The sequence below is a fragment of the Leucopleurus acutus genome (assembly GCF_964270905.1).
Source record: "Leucopleurus acutus genome assembly, chromosome: 3".
Lineage (NCBI taxonomy): Eukaryota > Metazoa > Chordata > Mammalia > Artiodactyla > Delphinidae > Leucopleurus > Leucopleurus acutus.
The window spans coordinates 29888545-29910530 of NC_139145.1; the positions used below are offsets into that span (position 1 = coordinate 29888545).

The following is a 21986-nucleotide window of genomic DNA, read 5'->3' on the forward strand; positions in this document are numbered from 1 at the left end:
ACATTTTAATACTGTTTCACAAAAGCAGAATTACTACGGTTTATTACTAAATATTTCCTGTAACAGACATACCCAATTTTACTTCCATCCTTCACCCTTATTTCATTCTAGACCCTTGTTTCATCTTTCATCCTTTAGTCTTTCCTGACCCTCCACCTCATTCAGGATTCACCAAATCCTGGTGTACAGGAACTATGGGAGATAGTCCCAGTCTTAGAGAGTTAGTCTGAAGCCAAATGGAAGCAATTCTTTCTTTAACAGATAACCTGAGCCAGCTTCATGGGCGTCCAGACTATGCACTTGCACAGGGGCCTCTGCTTATAAAGGCCTCTGCTTGGTTCAATGCTCTGCTGATGAGGACTTGAAATTCTTAATCATTTATGAACAAGGCACCTCACATTTTCACTTCGTACTGGGACCCATGAATTATGTATGTGGTCTTGCAATAACGTGATGAAGTTATTAATTCTAAGAATTGTTTAAGTTAACATTATCAATAGGGTAAAGTGAGTTTGGATAAATTCATGAATTTATGTAGAACCCTTTAATGCGGTCTGTTTTTTAAAAGCTAAAGATATTGTGGGTTTTCTCAAACCTTTGAGGATGATGTAATAAGGGCAGCTACCAACAGAGGGCCTAACAGAAAATGAAATTTTCTTTCTCATTATTATCTATCTGAAACCCAGAGACATGTAAATGCTATAAATTTTAGTAAACAATGAATTGCAGTAGAAATATTGATCAATTATTTTTCAAAGGAAGAAAAATTTAAAATAATGATTAATAAACAGAATTTTGGATGAAATGTGACACTTCCCTCCCTCTTTCTCAGCATGTAAAATAAGTAAGTTTATTTGATAGCTCTGTATGACCCTTATTCTTGCTCCAGTTTTCCTGGCAGCTTCCTTGTCCTAATCACTTAAACAATCTTACTCCTTTCCCAATTAGATAGAAACTAGAATTTATGACTGGAAATCATTTCAAAGCAGGAAAAAGATCCCCAGGTATTAAACCTAACTGTGGAGGGCTGCCCCAGGACAGAGTCATTTCAACTCTGTGCCTGTTAGAGAAAGCTATTTAGAATCTGGAATTCTTGAAATTTAGTCTTGGAAATTTAAAAAGTACATTAAAAAGTTACTAGATATGCTTGCTAAGTGTATCATATATGCCACATGTAATGAATCTGTCGGGAAAACAAACTTTCTCTCAAAAAGGCCACTAGATTTTAAAATTACAATAATTTTACCAGTTTAGAAAGCTTCAAATTTACCAACAGAAACCTTGGGGTGAATGCAACAAGGGCTTTCCAGTTAAAATCTGAGGACTTAACATAATGGTATCCTCCTCACACACATTATTCTTTGGAAAACTAGACTATTTCTAAAAACATCAAGTCCGCCTTTTCCAAGTGAAGACAAATTCCCTTAGAGAAGAGCTTGTAGGAGAAATACCCGACTTTTCTGTTTAGGACATTCAGTTCTATTTTCTGATTAACTTAAGGCAGAAGTCCTCAAAGTATGGTCCTTGAGCCACCAGCATCACCTGGAGTTGATGAAAATGCAAATTCTCAGGCCTCAGTCTGACCCCTCCTAAAACAGAAACTCTGGGGGTGGGGGTGGGGTCCAGGAATTTGTATCTTAACAAGAACTCCAGTGATTCTGATTATCACTGAGGTTTGAGACAGTAACCATCAGGGCCAGGTTACCATTCCAGGTTACTCTGCCTTAGGCAAGTAAACACAAGGCTTTTTAGCGCTTCTTAAAAATGAGGATCTTTTGTGATTTCAATTTCCAAACAACCAGTCAGATACAAGACCACCAAAGTTCAGAGAAGGGCTGTGAGGACCATAAAGAATGAGTAAGATTCACTCTGAAGAAGATAAAAATAGAAAAAACAAAAAAATAAGTATTTGAAGACATGCATTATAAAAGTAATAAGGAACATTTAAAAATTTTATAGTAAGATAACATGCTTTTCATTTATTTGTTACTAGTATTTTAAATATAAATATTTTGAATATTACTATATAAACATACTTCCATTTATAGAGGCCAAAAGGTGATGATTTTTATCTTGCATAACTGTTTCTATTGCTGAAGAGTGTCACCTTATTTTTAACACAGAAATAATGTATTGCTTTAAAATCAGGATTTAAAAACACATTACAATAAAGAAATCGATTAGAAACAACAGAACATGCATTAAGTAACCAGCAACTGCACTGAAATAGATACACCACTCACATATTCCATATGTAAATGAATTCAAAGATATTTCATGACTGATCAGCTAGAAGGGACATAATGATTTATAATTCAAATAACTGAGCAGTGAAATCAAATTGAGTTAATATATATTTCTAAATATGCAAACCTGAAATAATTGTTTAAAAATATAAATCAATGTACCCAAGTTGAAATTATGCCTATCCCTTGGTTTAAAACGCAAGCTATTAAACTTTTATCTAATAAGCTTTCTGAAAATACGATTCTTTTATTAACTTCAAAAAAGGAGTGCTCAAAAGCAGTAAGTGACTTGTAAGATAAATGGTTATAATCTCAGGATTAAAGAATATATAAAAGGTATAAGTGATAGGAAAGGATCTTTAATAGCAGATACAAATAAATTAGGCATTATGTAAATCATACAAAAAACAATACAAATCAAATTAATTTTATATTAGATTTCAATTTCAACCTAAAAAATAGGGGAAATCTAAACATAGATATGTGCTATAAAATAATATAGGCTTCTTTCCAGATAATATGTTCTCAAAGTAATACATTGTGAAAAGGCCAGAGTTTGCAATACTAGGAAGTACTTATAAACCACTTCATATGTTAGAAATAAAGAGTATTTCAGCATTATTATTAAAAAAAAATACAGGTTGAGTTTTTTTTTTAATAAGAAAAAATACATATCTTAAAAAGCCAAAATGACCACTGGAATTGGGTTGTACATCACTTTCCAGTAAAAAGGAAAAACAGCCTGGACAGGTGTAATTTATCATTTTTCTGATTTAATATCAAAGAAATATATTAAAATAATAAAAAGAATCCTGAAATCCTCAAAATTTGTAGTGATAAATAGCCCTCCCTGTCTTTATTGCATTATACCTACTAACAGAAATATTGCATGGTGGATTTTGCCAGACAAGGACGATTATTTTCCAATAAAAAGTTGCATATTAAATTCCAGCACAAAAGTGGGTGTCTAATACTTTGGAAATCTTTTATGGTTTGTCAAGGAACACAATTTTAAACTTAACTAATATAAACATATTCCTGGAGTGAACCTACATTAAAGATTTCCATCCAATGCCACCCATTTTCAGAATGCTGTCCTCATGCTAAAATATCAGCTAATCTTAGTGGTTAACTAAACCAACACTTATTTTTCACAACTCCTACATATCTGATAGCTAACATATAAAAGACAATTGACATACTTCTCTCGCATTGGTAGAAACATTATAATAGTATCAACTATAATCTAATAAGAAAGGATGATTCTGGTTTTAGATTTTAAAAATCTGCTAAAGAGAAATCTAAACATTTAATGTGTAATGGGAAATCTTATTTTAGAGCAAATAAGATGTTGATTTGGTAGAGGAAATAATCAAAGAAGAGGTCAAAAACCTTGTAATTCCCTTTCTATTACTCCTTTGTGCCTCTTAACTAGTGAAAATAATATTTGTTTCAACTGAAGAACACTGAAGAAATACTGATTCTTAGGAATTCAGTTTTTATAAAATAATATTTTTGGAACATTTTGACTTTCTTAAAATTAGTTACATGTTTTTTTAAAACAAGAACGTCCTGACAATTATGCAAAATTACGGATTAAAACATATGTGGTTTGCATACTTTCTTATATATCCATTTATAAGCCTGGATGGGTATAAACATTAACTTTAACTAGTTAGAAATCTATATATCCATATAAATTCAATTGTGACTCTGAATAAAATTTTCACATTATATAGCTAATATAAATCTTTCAAAATTATGCATTTACAGATAAGGCTAAATGAAAGGCTTTTTATTAAAAAAATAAAAAAAACACCTGAAAAATTATAAATAAGGAAAATACCTGGCCAACAGAATGCACTTGTTAGGTTGTTTATGTACATTATCAGATATAGTAAAAAGGATATCCAACAGAAAGGTCATTTAGGAACTGAAGAGTCCTTGAAATGACAGGCTCACATCTTCCCCAGTATTTAAGGTTTGTAACACTAAATATGAAAAAAAAGTTTTTAATTATAATGAAGGTATTTGTTTGCGTAGGGAGAACATGGAAATACACATACACTCATGTCAGTTAAATGACCTAAATCACAAATATCTCATAAAGTGGGTTTAAATATCAATGGAACATTTTCTATTCTTTTCATAGCATATTCAAAATTATATACAAGCAATGAACACTGCTCTCCAAATGGTGTATTATTCTATAAATTTAGTTTTGTAAATTAAAAAGTTGCCTAAATGTTTCACAGAAGAAACATTAAGTTTGTATCCAAAATAAACATAGTAGGGAGTGACAACAGGAGTTACAAAGGAAGTCAAATAGAGACTCACAGTTACTGCCAAGAAGTGAACCATCAAACTTGTGGTTCCAAAACTCACTTCCTATGATCATGATTGTTTATCTAGCTTTGTTCTCTGCAAGTAAGGCAGTGCTACCTATCTGTTACACAGATGAAGAACGATGTCAAGTGGAGGCATAGAAGTTTAGGCTAAGTGTACACAGTTATGTCTATGACCAGAAACTAGTTAATTTTGCTAATATTGTAAGGATAATTTAAGGACAGTTTCCATGAATATGTCTCTGATAGCCATAGGTTTCTACTGGAATCAATGAATGCCCTGTCTGAAGGCAACCAAATCTCTCTCAATGATTCCAATTTGCAATAATCTCTTGAGTTGGTCTTTAAAATTGAGTATTTTCTTTTTAATTAAAAAAGGCGGTCCAATTGAACTGAAGAGTCAAAGTCTGTAAACTTTTCAAAACCATGTTTTGATACTGCATACTGCAGTAGTACGGATACCTTGACAAATAACATATTTTGGATGGTGAATTTTAAATATGTGAAATTAAGTTTCAGATAAGAACAATGCTACCGTTCTAAGAATTAAAGCATAATTTAAAAAGTCTCTTATTAAAAATTAATATTTCTGGAGAGATTTAAGCACAGTAAAAAGGTCAAAGCAACACAACAACAGAAAAATCAAAGAACCAAAGCAGGAACTCACATTTTCGTCATGAATGTTTCTAGAACATGGTTGTCATCTGTTATTCCTAAGACTTCTGACATACGGGCATATACCTGCATGAAAGCATTTAATTGTTAAAAACTTTATCATTAACATATATTTTCAAAAGACTATTCAAATTGAACAAATGTAAAGATTTAATGCATTGTTGCATCCACAGTGATGTAGGGAACGAGTGGGGAGAACAAATTAAGAATTTTAAAAAATTTTTATAATTTAAAAATTTACCCTCCTCTTTCTCTTCCAGGAAGCACCTCCCTTACTTTGAAATATATACATACCCACATAAACCCACATTCACATACTCATTTTATTCCCAGCATACCCCATAACTTTTTTTTTTTCTCAAAGTGGTAATAAAGCACCCCTTTCTCAAAGGCAGGTATATGTACGTAAAGGGCTGGAAAGTGGAGTGCCTCAATAAAAGATTCCAACATTTAAAAAATTTCCATCTCTTCCAGATTTTAGCAAGCCATCAAATAATTCAGGATTATGTTAGGCAGCTATAAAAATAAGGATTTCAAAAATAAGAGGAAGTTAAAGAATTTATAGAAATTCTCCTCAAGTATCTCAATAAGCTCCCCCAAATATACAGATAGGTCTTACTTTCCATGCTGAAACTGAAATCCCAGGCTCAGGGATTCTCTGCTGAATACATCAGGGTCTGGGAATCCACTAAGCTTCCCATTAGGGAGTGATGGTTGCAGAGTTTGGGGTGTAACATTTCAGTTCCAACCTAAGCCGCATTGAGCTTATAAACACATATCCCACTACAAGTGGGAAAATGCCACTGGCAGCCAATTGAATATTCCCTCTAATAGCCTGGCAAAGCTGAGAGGTGGGTTGACACCTTCATACTCCCTGATGCTCTGGTATGATTCCAGGTTATCTCTGCCAGACACCAGCTGTATGGGATTTCTCTTCTCTGATTTGATTCCTTGTGATTGTGTTCTCTTACTCTCTCCTGATCTGACTATTTCCTATGGTATGGCCACTTAGCTTTCACTCCCTCTGCCTTTTGTTCTTCATACGCAAACACTACCTTGATATAATGTCATAGGTTGTGAAGGTGAGATAAAAATCACAGGACACCACAAATCATCCAGAGTTACATGGTGATACAGGGGAGGAAAGCTGTTCATTGCAGAGATCTCATGTTTGGATTTTAAACACTATTCAACCAGAAGCTTGTGTTCCAGGCTTTTGACTTAAGTCCTATGACCAGGAGCTCCTCAGGCCAGTAGAGTGAATGAGAGAGAGGGAGAAAGAGAGGGAAAGGAAGGGGCAGGCGAAAGAAGGGGCAGAAGGGTAGAGGGGAGAGAGAAAGAAAGGAAGATTGAGATGCAAATTCCTGTTGCTTCTCCTGCTAACTTCTGAGCCCTAATAGAAAAGCATTTCAATTCCAGTATCTGTGACTTGGCTCATGAGAGTAGGCCTTCACCTCCTGTAAGATCAAAGCTATCACTGTTTTTGTAAGATGTCTGCTGAGAAGAGGGAGCTAGGGAGAAAGAACCTAGAGAAGTTAGTTAACACCAAATCCTCAATCATCAGAAACCTTTAAGCCCATAGAAGGCTCAAAGGAAGAATGGTTGCGAAAAGGGAAGTTTCCCTTATCTCAACATGATCCAAAAGCTCTCTCATGAATGGGAGTAAGTCGGGCCCCTTTGAAAATCTGATATTGATATGACTATGGCACACAAGGCCCTTCACAACTTGGCCCCAACCGACCTCCTCATCTATCATTTCCCTCAACCTGAAGCCACAATGAAATACTCATGAAATACTGAGGCTTCTCATGCAATTACAGATCTCTATGAGTTCATGAGCTGTTCATTTTTCCTGAATCAGCCTTCTTCCTCCTCTTCCCCTGATTCTCATTCAAAAGTCATCTCTGAAGCCTTCCTTCCATTACCAGGTAGGGTAAGTTGCGCTCTCCTTTACGTTCCTATAGCGTCTGGTCCATTCCTCTAGCATGGTGCTTTTCACATGGTAATTGTTTGGGTGTCCATCTCCCCTCCTACACTGTATTTTTGTAAAATAAAATTTTACACTTTCAAGACTTTTCAAATGCTATTTTTTATGGCAAAGATCAAATTAATCTAATTTTGATTTTGCCCATGCCACACTGAATAGAAATGTAACAAAAATGTGATTTTAAACATTAAGACATTTAAACATATTAAAAATATTTTTTAAATTGAGAGTCCCTGCAAGGAAGTTTTCTGTTGTGTCTCTGGCATTCAAGAAAGAAGGAATCTAAGCAGGCAGATCTGTTGTGCTCTGCTGTCAAAACAGCTTCTCAAAGCATCACATTTGACCCAATACGATACTGGAAAAAACAGTCAACATTGACACATGGCAGTGCTTTAATCCACAATTATCCTTGTAACTTGCACCATTCCTTTTATCATCCATTAGCTTTGATTCCCATTATCCCATCTAGAACTGTGTCAACGCTTTTGTCCCTAGGGATTTCTCTCCACTACTAGGATCTGACAGCCAAGCTTGAGTACTAAACAGGATCATTACCTCTTAAATCCACTTATCTGATCTACTGAATAGTAAATTGAAAAGCTCATTAAGAGCAACAATCTGATTTGTTTTCACGTGTGACAGGGTCATTTAAAATCAAGGTATGATTACTGCATTTCTTTTAAAAGACCATCTCACGTTTTCCAAGGCACCTTATCACTCAGAGAGCATGCAGATAATATGAAAATGTCTTCGAACATTTGAAATGTAGTTATACCATAGATACACATAATTTGGGGGTGAGGACTAATCTGTCCAGTGAGGAAATATCTATAAGATTATTTATCATAAAGCACAAGTCAATGAAAGTTTTCTACAGAAAAAACTCGTACACAATATTTACGGATTTTCAACATGTTCTAAAAATTCTATCACTTCACCAAAAATAATTTTTATGACAGCAAGAAACTACATCACAATACATACTCATTTTAGGGAAAGACATAGGAGTTGGCGTAGGAATTCAAGAAAAGGAAAAAAGCTCACTTTCAGTTCATAGATTTCTAATCTTTTATTTCATAATCAATTAAGATAATTTGATCATAGTGAAAAATAAGCAAAAATCTAAGAAATAAGAGACTAATAAGCCCATTTGTGTTATCCTTCTCTGAAGGATACAATGAAGTTGAATAAATCGTTATGCTTTTGGTTATGTGTTTCACATAACCTAGTTTTTGCCTGTCAGCCTGTGCCTTCCTCCCTTTCTTCTTCTTCTTTTCTTTTTTTTTTAATATGCCTGCCCTTCTCTGTTAGACTACAAACTCCCTGAGGGTGGAGATGATGCTCTGTCTTTTATCTCCCATGCCTAATACTCAATAAATGTTTGTTAAATGAATAACAAGAATGTAATGTTAAAATGTGTATTTTGGCTGATTCCATTTCATTCATAATTTTGTAACAAAAGGAAAACGACCAGTAAGACGTGTGTTTTTTTTACGAAGAATTTTTTTTCCTGTAAAGATAATATATTCCAAATTCTACTCACTCCGGTGACCACTGGTAAAGTTTTGTTATTTAAAAAGATACAGTTCTTTAAAATTATTATTATTTTTTAATTGAAGTACAGTTGATTTACAATGTTGTGTTAGTTTCAGGTATACAGCAAAGTGATTCAGTTATACATATCTATCTATCTATCTATATATCTATTCTTTTTCAGATTCTTTTCCATTATAGGTTATTACAAGATATTGAATATAGTTCCCTGTGCTGTACAGTAGTTCCTTGTTGTTTATCTATTTTATATATAAAAATATGTAGTTTCAATGCTTAAATATTTCTGGAAGAAGCTCTCCCTGTAGATTCAGTAAGAGGAGCTCTCTCTCCTCCTTTGGATACTCAGAGCATCCATTGTTGCTGGCCTATTAGTGGCCCTTCTCATGTAACAGAATATTATCTTGTTGTAGTACTAATTTTCTATGTTTATACGTGTTTCCTCCATTACTTCAAGCACGTGCTGCCTGAGGGCAGGGAAATGTCTATTTCTCTTTACATCTCCAGAAGTACTCAGAAGCTATCTCGATAAACTTAGCAACATACAAAAAGCACAGGTTTTGGTCCCAAAGATAACTGGATTTGAATTCTGCCACTAACTAGGTGTTACTTAAAGTCTCTGGATCTTGGTTTCCTATCTGAAAAACAGGAATAATAATAAAATCTACCTTATGGGCTTTTGGGAACATTAAATGATAATACCTAACACAGAACCCGACATTTAGCAGCTACTCAACAAATGCTGCTTCCCTTCCTACCCCCTTTCATGGACCCTTTCTAATAGTAGGTGCTAGTAATGTCAGCTACTACCTTTCCAAGAGAAAGCTCATTACATAAAAAATAACAGAAGGGTAAGAAAGGGCTTGCCTTGAAGACTTTCACACAGAAAAAAGGTTAAAACAAACAAAACCCTAAATTTGTATTAACTTTGAAATCTTGCTAATCACGGTCAGAAATGGCATTTGTTAAAGGCATAAAGCTTCACAATTTCATGATACAAACCCAAATTCTTTCTACTTCTAAATAGTTATTGTCTTAGAAGGCAGAAAAAAGTACCCATTTTAGCCAGTCATCCATCTCTCTGGCTCTTGAAATACAGGAAGTCATTAGAAATGTAAGAAATTATCATCAGTACAGACATAAGAAGGCATGCTCCTAAAAAACTGTCTTAATATGTTTTCTTATCTCTAGTCGTTCTACTGCGCAGCTTCTTTTAAACTTCAGAAAAGAGTATTTGGATATGTATATAACACTTCAGTGACCCACTTATGTTCTTTAACTTCTAAACTAATCAAGTGACAAATAATGTCTGAGCATATGCAGGTAGTTGAAATGATCTTATATCTGGTTTTTAAAAAAAGAAGCCAGACAAGATAAGAAAACCAGACAAGGGAATACACATACAAACAGCAATAAGGTTTTGAGCTGTAAATTTAATTTAATAAAGAATAAAAGCATGTGCTGTGATAATTTTTTAAATTGCTTTCTTTTTCCAATCCTAATCCTTGGTCTTGGGTATCCGCAGTGTTGTCTCTAACATTCTGGTTATAACTTTGAAGAAACTAATTATGTCAATCCTTAAATTTGAAGTAGATTACAGAACTGGGAAACCCAGAATATTAGTTCCTAAAGGTTGTATGGATATATAATGACAGTCACAGAAATTCAATAACAGCCCTCTATGAAATGTACTCAAAAGCACCGCATGAAACAAATTAAAAAGAACAATGACTCTCTCATTGTGTGCAAATAAGAAAATAAGAGAAAACACTGGTTCTATAGGTTTTCATAAGAGTTGTTATAATGAATTAAGATTGTGGATAATGAATCTTCAGAAAATTACAGTAAGTTAATATCCTTAGGCCTTCTATAGATGTTTAGGATGTTATAGCTTCTCAAAGAGCTTTTATAGGCAGGCTCAGTGCAGAAAATTAGCAGTGCTGTGGAAATCAACAACAAAGTATTTTGCCATCAGACGATATACTTTCCTGAACCAATTTAGTGTAAAAAAATTCACATCCAATAATACAAAATTGATACCATAAAAATTTAAAAAACTCAACAATTATGAATTTTAAAGTATTGCTTTAATCTATTGAAATGACTTAAAAATCAAGATTTTTATTTTAATTTTTTGAATTTTATTTAATTTATTTTTTTATACAGCAGGTTCTCATTAGTGATCCATTTTATACATATTAGTGTATACATGTCAATCCCAATCTCCCAGTTCATCCCATTACCACCATGACCCGCCCCCCACCACTTTCCCCCCTTGGTGTCAAGATTTTTAACTGAATGTAATTTAGTAAAACAAGACCTGTCACTGGAAAGCATTCAATATAATAAAAGCATTAATGTTCCTTAGGAAAAGAATTTTGGAACGGAGTGTGAACTCACTTATTATGAGTAAGAAATCAATTTCCATATTTTTGTCTTAGGCTTCAAGTGCCCTTGAAGCCAATGCAGTGCTCTCTACATGAGATCCATTAAAGAGAAAGGGAGGGGAGGGAGGAAAAGGAAAGGTGTAAGAGGAAACTAACAGAGCATTTAATGACTTGGATCTAAACAGTTTGGAGCTAAAGATATTGAGCTCTCTCATTAACGTCTGAAGCAGAATAAAAAAAAAATAAAATGATCGTCACAATTAACTTGTGACCACATCAAGAGAATTAATAGTACACACATCATTGCTGCATATTAAATACATAAACTTTGTGATAATGAATAGATCCACATTAATCTTGGCTGACTAATTTTTCCATATCATTTAAAATAACATCACAAAATACAGGATCAAAATTAGGTAAAAAAATCTTTTGCTAAAATTTAATTTTAAGACCATAATTTACTTTGGAAACCAAGCGGTAAAAGGTTAGGAATCTGCCTGCCTCATTCAGTGGAATACAGAATGACATCTGGTAAAGAAAAGCTGGCTATGGAGATATAAAATAAATATGAATGTTAAGTATTTATTTCAGTTAGAATATCTGAACCTACCATCTGTGGTGGCCATCTTGCTAAGGGGACATGTACCTAACAAATCTCTTAAGAGGCGTTCCCAATCTGCTTGAATGAGCTATTGTATAAGAAAACTTGGAGCGACCACTTTGGCCTCACATTTCCTTCGCTCCACATCCTGTGGCACAAAGCATGAACTCAGCAGGCTGGGGTACAGGGCTGCCTGCTGCCTTGTGATAATCCCCTCTCCCAGTAGGGGCCTCCACTGATGCATGGCTAAGAGCATGCTTCCTCTTTTGCTTGCACCCCAGTGGGGTTTCCATTCCTCACTTGGGCCCAAATCCAGACTGCTAAGGAAGGGCTCCAGATGCCGCCAGAGATATTTTTGGATTAGTTTCTAAACAATCATTTATTAGAAAGAGGAGTACAGGTACAGTGTGAAAACCAGCAATACTTGTAATTTTGGAGAGATTCTTTCCCTCCTGCCCCGACCAGATCTAAGGTCTAACTACCACCTGTTCAACAGAAGCTGGCTGTTTGCCCCATTTTCCTTCAGGGAGCCACTGACTAAGGATCTCCACCAGCATGAACCTAATGTCTCCCGACAGGCCTTCACTAGCCAAGAGGGACCTGGGTCGAGAGCACCAGTTATTGGTCACAGGATACACAGTCCATAGAAAGACTCCTGTGGTGCAACCAGCTGAAAGCCAACTAGAGAAGACGGGGAGTGTACATTTGTCCTGACACAGCTTTGTTCCCGCTGGCTGCCAATTCACTCCATATCTGGGGCCAAGCTTCTGTTAAACTAGTCTTCTGGGGCTAAAGCCATGGTAAAGTCTTGGGTAAATATATTATCTTTCCAAGCTCATACAATAAGAAGCGAACCATGGCTATGGCACAGGACTACTGGAAGAAGGTGTGATTAATTTTGGTAGGTTTTGAGATCATGGTTTGAAGGGGCATTTCAGGCATTTGATTCATAATTCTTTGCAATAGCAAATTTATAAGATGACATGATTACATTTTGGAGCAAAGAATTGATGCTGGATGAAGTTTGTGAGAGAGTGATGGTAGAGGTGGGGAACTGGGAAGTAAAAGATTTTGTTTAATCCTTTACACCTCTCAAAGGTGTCTGCCAGAAACGTATTCTGGCACAAGAGATACATGTGCTCTAGATACTGTTCAATAACAGATGCTATTCATTGTAGCCAAATACAACTTTCTGCTTTCAGGTATGAATAACTGGTTAGAATTGGCCACTTCAGAAACGTTATAATCAAGAAACCTAGGCTGCTTTCATACTATGCAATCACACTGAACAGAGGCTTCGCCGTTAATACTATCGAACATTAGCTGACTATAGAACATTTCGTTATAAAACATGCACACTGTAGGATTCCACAGTGCATAAAAAAGGGAATCAAGAAAAATGCACCCCTACACTTACCACTGTGCACGCGCCTATTTTAATAATAAGAATCTCGGGCTGTGGTGAGACAAGCATAAAGACTGGTGATCCACCACAATAACCAGCAGCTCAACTCACCTGAACTATTTTCCAAGCCTTCTTTGGAACTCTGGACACATCACTCCTCAGGCGTACAACCTACAAAGCACAGAGTTTAGGGACCTGCCACCTGGTGTCGGGGATAAGGGAAGAGGAGAAGTCCTTCCCGACTTCCGATACAGGGAGAATGTGGCTCAGGATCTTTGTGGTTGTCACTAAAATATTCATGGGACTTTGATTTTATTCTGGAGGCTAGGATCAGAGGCAGAGTGAAGTGCTGTTCAAAGCCTGGATGTGGTTATATGGATTACAATGGGTTTGCTTCCATGAAATAATTCAAGAAACCAATTACTAAAGGTAGCCCTGAAAAAGAACAAATTATAAATAACACCTAACAGAACTATTTTTAAGAATCTCTTAATACTGCTGTTTCCCATGAGGCACTCTAATTATGCAAATGTGGCAACTGGGGCTAATGATATAAGTAGGCCAAGTCAACTTCTGAAGGGTAAAAGTATATGTTCAATAAATGAAACGTATTTCTGTAGTCACTCAGAAAGTTAAGCAAATCACATTGAGTCTTCCACCACTTAATCTAACTCTTGCACACACACTCTGCCTCCACCCTGCCTCTCTGAAACACCTCCCATTTCCTACATCCAAAGCAACTGCTGTACCTTCCTCCTATGAGCCACTCAACTCTCTATCCCTTTAGGAAGGACAACCTGACAAAAAGAGTAAAGGAATAATGGCCCATGGAATGAAAAAAGGGCTGCCAATGACATTGTGCATATTTTTACTATTCTGTCAAATCTGCTATTTTCATTATATTCTCAAACTTTACTCAAAAACGTTGATCCTATAGTCCTTCGTAGCTTTTACTTTCTGTCTCTCACACTAGCCTAGTTAGTGAAAACTTTAACTTGCCCTAAATGCAAAGGATCAGAGTTCACCTTCTGATGGCCTACTGACGTCTTTCAAACACTAGTATCTTCAAACACTAATAAACACTTCAAACCTTCTCTGAGGAGGCAATATACGCAGCAATAGGCTAAGTACCGCTTCCATCCTAGTCTTCCTACTCAATACTTTGATGTTGAAAATTAGCTACAACGTATGCAAAAGTCTAATTGGTGAACAAAGACAACATGCAGTTGCCCAGGAAGCATAGTCTTCTTTCAATAAGAGACAGAAATGAGCAAGTTGAGTATATATTTTAGATAACTTCAACCAGGAGGAAACACAGAATGCATGTCTAGTGCAATGCACACGGGATACTGAGTGAGACCACTACTTGCTAGCCTAGCACAGTGCTTGGCAGATAACAGACATTTAATAAATATTTTATTTAATAAATTAACTCTATAATTCTAGTAAAATTAGTTAGCCTCTAAGAGTCTCAGTTTCTTCATCTGTAAAATGAAAAGAGTAATATCACAAAATAGAAGGCAGTCTAGTGAAGTGGTTAAAGATAGATTCTGAAGCCCAAGACTAGTTGGATTCCACCACTTACTAAGTGATTTTGAGCAAACTGCTTACCCTCTACACCTTAGTTTTCTCAAATATAAAATGAGGATGATAGTTGGCCCTAATTTACAGAATCTTGGAGAGGATTAAAGCAGTTAACATATGTAAAGCACTTACAACAGTCCTGGTACATGGTAAAATTTCCATAAAGTACTGGCTATTATTATTGGGTTGGCAAAAAAGTTTGTTCAGTTTTTTTCTGTTAAGATGGCTCTAGTAGCACTTAGTTGTCTTTAACTTCATTCGAAACAAGTTTGTTAGATTGTATGTGGCAGCTGTCATATGAGCGTGCATTTAAACAAAAACATTAAAATTGGTGAATTTTTGTGTAGCCACTTTAATATTGAAGATGGAAGAAAAAAAGCAACATTTTCAGCATATTATGCTTTATTGTTTCAAGAAAGGTAAAAACACAACTGGAATGCAAAAAAAAGATTTGTGCAGTGTATGCAGAAGGTGCTGTGACTGTTCGAACGTGTCAAAAGTGGCTCGCGAAGTTTCGTGCTGGAGATTTCTTGCTGGACGATGCTCCATGGTCGGGTAGACCAGTTGAAGTTGATAGCGATCAAATCAAGACATTAACTGAGAACAATCAGCACATGGGAGATAGGTGACATACTCAAAGTATCCAAATCAAGCGTTGAAAATCATTTGCACCAGCCTGGTTATGTTCATCGCTTTGATGTTTGGGTTCTACGTAAGTTAAGCGAAAAAAACCTTCCTGACCGTATTTCCTCATGTGATTCTCTACTTAAACGTAATGAAAATGTACCGTTTTTAAAACAAATTGCGATGGCAATGAAAAGTGGATACTGTACAATAATGTGGAACGGAAGAGATCGTGGGGCAAGTGAAATGAACCACCACCAACCACACCAAAGGCTGGTCTTCATCCAAAGAAGGTGATGTGTATATGGTGGTGGGATTGGAAGGGAGTCCTCTACTAATGAGCTCCTTCTGGAAAACCAAACGGTTAATTCCAACAAGTACTGCTCCCAGTTAGACCACTTGAAAGCATCACTCATCGAAAAGCGTCCAGAATTAGTGAACAGAAAACGCATAATCTTCCATCAGGATAACATAAGACCGCATGTTTCTTTGATGACCAGGCAAAAACTGTTACAGCTTGTCTGCGAAGTTCCGATTCATCCGCCACATTCACCAGACATTGCACCTTCAGATTTCCATTTATTTAGGTCTTTACAAAATCCTCTTAATGTAAATCATTTCCATTGCCTGGAAGACTGTAAAAGGCACCTGGAACAGTTCTTTGCTCAAAAAGACCAAAGGTTTTGGGAAGATGGAATTATGAAGTTGCCTGAAAAACGGCAGAAGGTAGTGGAACAAAACAATGAATAGGTTGTTCAATAAAGTTCTTGGTGAAAATGAAAAATGTGTCTTTTATTTTTACTTAAAAACCAAAGGAACCTTTTGGCCAACCCAATATTATTGTCATCAAATGCTGTATTATATACAGCACTGCCAGCACAGTATCAGGAACACTTGGAAAGTTTTTAGCACACAGTATGCACCAAATAAACATTAGCTACTAGCCATTAGAATACGTGGTCACTAAATGGCCACTATTATTATTAAGTAAGATAGTCAAACATTAGTCTGGCATTAAGATTATGAGGCGTGCACCAAGATGACGGTCCCTTTTATTTGTGCTTTATCTGGACTAGATGGTGGAAAGTAAATATTTCTTCTAAACTGGCATGTGAGTAACTTTAATAGTGGTTAAAGAAGAGTGATTAGAGGGAAGAGAGCCCCAGTGAAAGACAGACTAACTCCTAATCTTCCATCTTCTACCTATAACTTCTATTTTACAGAGGCGGAACAGTAAATGTGATGGGAAAGGAGACAGGAGGAAAACAGAATGCTATGTGGTAGCAGGTGATGTTTTAGCCCAAGGGCTCTGTACAACCTAAGCCCTCATCTTCCTTTTTAGAGTCATCACAAGTTCCTGTTTCCTGTCTGCAGGATAAGTTCTCATCTCTGGGTTAAGTAGATGATTTACATCCCTGTGTCCAATAAATTATCAAAGTCTTCCCAATTCAGGTGAACAAGTCCATCCGATTCTCTGAGTTTTCTTTGCTAAATTAAATGCACACAGACAAGGGGTTCCAGAACATCATCATTAGAGTTTTAAGTTATCAAAAAAGTTTTTGTGTGATAGGCCCAGTAAGAACAGAAAGGGGCTGCCTTTCATATATGAATATAATATTTATCTCTGACACTAGACCATGGGTTGAGTTGCTTCTCCTACAGTAGGGTGGATTTTAGCAGATAATCTAGGATGTAGTTCGATTCTCTTGTGACTGCTGGATAGCCAGAACTAGAGGTCCAATCTGTGGTTGTAGTGATGAGATTTTTCCTCGGGAAGTAAAATAGCAAATACGGGGATGAAGCTGTGATGATGGTCTTATCAATCATTACACTTAAAACTGATCATGTCTGGACTCATGTCTAAATACCTACATAGGTAATGTGATACACTGGAAAGCACACTTGGGTTTAGGGTATGATGATTTGGTCGAAAACCCAGGACACTAAACAAGTTTTTAACCTTCCTGAAATCTTTTTTCATATTCTGCAAAATGAAGATACTCCTACCTACTAAAGAGAATATTGCTGAGAAGACTAAATGAGAAAATGTAATAAATAATGCCACAAAGTGGAGTCAAGCACAAAGTAGAAACCCAACACAGGTTGGATTAAGGTTGGAAAGAAACATGACCTCAAGTGCTATTTCCTAGGCATTTCTCAGTCTACCTGGAAATACAGAATTTGTCACTTACAGCATGGATAATGTTTTAATACTCAGTGCCCTGAACTTTAGGAACTTCAGGAATGTTAAGGTTGGAGAGTATTGTGTAAGTAAGGCAGATGCATCTGCTCGGGAGAGTGGTATTACAGCCCATGTCTCAGAAATGCAAATAACCAGAAAAAAAGGACAGTTGAGAACTGGGACCAACAAGCATGAAAGCATTTCTAATGAGTCACTAAAGCGGGCTAAGAGGCAATATGGAAGGAAGTGGTCATGTACACTTGGAGATAGGAAAGGACAATAAGTGGCTGAAGGCTTAAAAAAAAGGGTTAAAATAAAAGTTGAAAACTGCAATTTCTCAGTAAATGTAAAGGCACCAGTGCACTAAGGTATTTCACACATTTCAGCACTGTCTATCCTTTTACAATTTTCCTTGTCAAAAGGTGTGGGAGGTTGTCCATGGAAATGCATTTCCAATTTTGTAATGGGAGTCAATCAGAAAATGTAATCCACGTTGGAGAAAGTCGTTTCAAAGCCAACTTTGCTTAAACACATCTATTCAGTAAAGCAAGGGATACTGGCGCTGGGGAGACACACAGGCTTAAGGGAAAACAAAATCCCAATAAGTAGCCAAATGTGCTTCTATTATTTCAAGATTCCTTCAACAGAAACATTATGGGAAGATAAAAATTAGGAAAACACTGAACTGAACTAATTCAAAGTGTTAAAAAAATATTTTGCATTTATGTTTTATAACCAAGTGCTTTTCCCACATTTGTCCCAAGGCAGCAGATGAAGCGCTATATTCACCACTGCTAATACTAGCAATTGGAACACTCTCTTTGGCAAGGCAGAAATAAGATAATTGTTCAACATAGGCTGGCTTTTCAGAAATACTGGAAGCATTGCCTGTAATTATAGACATCTGTCACTGCTAGCCACTCAGTACTAACCCTGACATCAATATACAACCACAGCACTAAACTGCCTGCAGGCATAGCAATGCAGACCAGATACGCTAGGCAGGCAATCATCTGCTTCATCCAAACTATCTGTCAAGGGCTCCCAACCACAAATAGCTCTTACATTTTGTATCCTTAGGATAATATGTTGATTTATTTTAGATTCTCTAATATTTACAGCCTAGGCCATCTACTAAAATAAAGAAACAAAACTTATGGCTAATGGAGGCAGTTACTGTTCACAGTCATCATAAAAGGTCATAGCTCAACCCTCAAATGTTAAAAATTGATGGCAGCTTTAACCATGGGCTATCATACAGATGTTTCCTTTTGTAGAGGCAATTATTTTCAATAGCAATTCAAAATGGTAACTACAATCTTTCATCAGCAAGTATGTTGCCACATTGATCTAATAGAAATGCTCATATTTTAAAAGCTTTCTTGAGAAGTAAAGGTAAGTTTCAGTGATGAGTACTGAAGCATCCAGATTGTCAGTTTGGGTTTAGCTGTACATATAATACTGTATCTGGAAACATTTTTTTTTTTAACGTACACAGATGATGTAATGTCTAAAAACTAGGAAATGATATTGAAGGATAAAATACTTGGTTAATGAATGAGTCAACTGACATATAATCTTGCTGGGTGTAAAGCTTATTGAAATATACATGTACATCTACGTTCATATTTTTAAAAGCCCAAAGACACACTGTAGCTTTAAATGTCACTCTCCTTTTTTTCTTTTTAAGCAGCCAGGGAAGCAAGCTGACAATTATTAGACATTTAGACTAATTAGGAATAAACACTCACAATTATCACAATGTGTTACTGAAAACCCAGATATTTCTTGGTTTGATCACAACAGCTTACGCTGAAGAAAAACTATTAATTACTGACAGACAGTGAGCTTACAAGTGAGCTGCATCTTAAAAACCTCTTTTAAAATACAATTGCTAAATGCCTTACAGTGCTGTAATGTGAGACAGGTTCAAATCTTATTACTTCACTGAAATTAAAACCTAAGTTTTAATACTGTTCAAGTCGAACAATGATTCCACACTTTATTGCTTTTGAAATCCCTTGATGATCATAGGAAAAAATGCCCCCGAGAAAAAAGACTGTTTTCGATAAACAGAAAATACAGTTTGCACTCTTAGCCTCTTTGTCATCACAAAAAAAGGATTTAATGCCAATTCTTTAAAAAAAGACTTTTTCCCCCCACAAAATGTGTACCTTGTGTGCCATTTGTAAAATCAGTTCACTTTTTTTTATTTATTACTGCAGCGCGGCAAGGCAATAAAGAAGCTACCGATAGCTAATAAATTACGTGCCTTTTAAAACAATTCTCTTGCTACAAAAACATGTAACTACAAAGGTTTACATTTACATGGTACATCACATGAAATGTCTGTATTTGTGTTCTATTAACCATTTTGGCAAACTGTGGACTTTTAACCAAATAAGTGATAGAAAAAACATAGTGATTCACAAATGTCGACGTGATATAAAATAAAAGCCTTTCTAGTAAACTACTCTTCTGCTGTTTGCACTTCTAAAAATCCTCCAAAATTTATTTAAAAATATGTTTTGATAAACTATTTTATGCATCAAAAAGGTATTCAAAGATGTTCTAGTCAAGGTTAATTTAAACTTTACTCAGTGAATACAGAGACCTACGAAAATACCCTTTTCCTGCCTAATTTATGTTCCTAGTATCAATCAGTCTTAAAAATCATAGCTCCTAGGAGTTACTTGAGGACAAGTTATAAAAGGCAAGATCGCTGGATGTAAGGCAAAAATGCCCTCAATCTGTTCCTTAATATATTTTCTTAAAAAAAGATACAGAAACTTGGTTATTTTTTTAAGAAATACATCAAACAAACATGTCTTGCTAAGTAATAATCTTTCTTTTAAGAGAATATTATCTTCACGTATCCAAAAGAATTGCCGAAAAACCTTACTTTATGAAAGTAAGCTGTTTGTTTTTCTGGCTGGTTTATGTACAGATGAATTTTGAACCGTCTGTACTCTAATTTCAGGGTTAAACTGTTAAATTAATCAGGGTATTTGCTTAATGCTCTCACCCTCTAATCATATGATGAGCATGTATTTATGAGGTAGTGTATTGTCTTTTATTATTAATTTCCTCCATTTCCTGTAATAGCTATTATAGCTGTGGCTTTTGTTTGTTTGTTTTATACCTACAAAATTTCAACTTTGTTCAATTATGTATGATGAACACTGCTTCAATTTTCAAAGCACAAACAACTTTGATCCATTTCATATTTACTTCAAGATGACGGTCCACCATACAAATGAATAAAAATTCTATATTCTCTAGCATTCCATTTCTCCATTCAGATCTACTTTTTCTCCCTTTCTTTTGAAATCAGCTTGATTATGATGATTAACAATTAGGAATTCATGGAAGATATGCTTTTTGAAAAGTTCAATGAAATAATTTTATTTCATTTTCACAGACTTTTTAGAGGGGAATCATTACCACCATAAATAACTAATGTTCTATAAACCACACATCTTTACATGCAGAGAACCCAGGTATATTTCCTTATCTTCTGTTTCTTTTTAATAGTATCACTCATGTTTACTGAAATCATGACCTTTCCCCACACTGTAGCTGATTTAAAATATAAATTCTTAATTAGCAACCAAGAAAAATAGCTGACAAAACATGAACTTTCTCTATGGCCCTCTTCTCTCCCTCCTATATCTCACTGACAAAATTTTAGTTTAAACCTTTAGTTACTTGAATTATCCCTTTTGGCTGGGAAAGAGCTCATTCAATGTACTGTCTCCCTTAGATCACTAAGATTGTGCATTCAAAGCAGGTAGGGCAGGTATCATGAACTCCATTTTTTTTTAGATGGGGTTTAGAAGACGGCTCAAGAAGGCTACACAGTGAAATGGCTTGTTCTCCAACTTCCTACTCAACAGTTTCCACTAACTGACAACACTGCTTCCTAGCTACTAGGAAAAAATATGTTTTCATGGATATTTACCATAGAAAATCCAAATTAAACTTTCTACTGGGCGCTATGTTATTCAATGCACGGAAAACAACCTTGCCTTATATCTGGCACCTATTTGACACAGCAGGAGTGGTGGGTGGTTCTTGGTGCCAACTGAGAGGGGTAGAGGAATTCATTTGCTTTACTAATTACCATCCCATCAGGGATGGAACATTTACACTGTCACCAATTTGTTAAACAGTCTGAAGTGTACTGATACTTAGATTTCTTGGTCTTGTTTTGCAATCTTGAATAGGAAAGTGGAAAACACAGAGCTGGACTCTTCTGGTCTGGGAATCCTTCCTGGACTTTCCCAAGATTACATTAGGTGTTCTCCTATACGTTCCCACTGTTGTTCTGCATATCAAATATGGGCCTTATCATACCAAACAATGATGCCTGTCAGCTCTGTGTTCTCCACCTGTC

General features: G+C 35.7%; 1 protein-coding gene across 3 annotated transcripts in view; it reads right to left on the bottom strand.

The window, feature by feature from the left end:
* RANBP17 (RAN binding protein 17) overlaps positions 1-21986 on the bottom strand; it is a 312772-nt gene that overhangs the window by 89605 nt on the left and 201181 nt on the right. For all 3 annotated transcript variants that reach the window (XM_082836274.1, XM_082836273.1, XM_082836275.1), the window contains 2 exons: positions 5259-5332; positions 4157-4237 (listed from right to left, as the gene is read on the bottom strand). In XM_082836274.1, coding sequence (XP_082692400.1) covers positions 4157-4237; positions 5259-5332 — 155 coding nt within the window. The remainder of the gene's footprint in view (positions 1-4156; positions 4238-5258; positions 5333-21986) is intronic.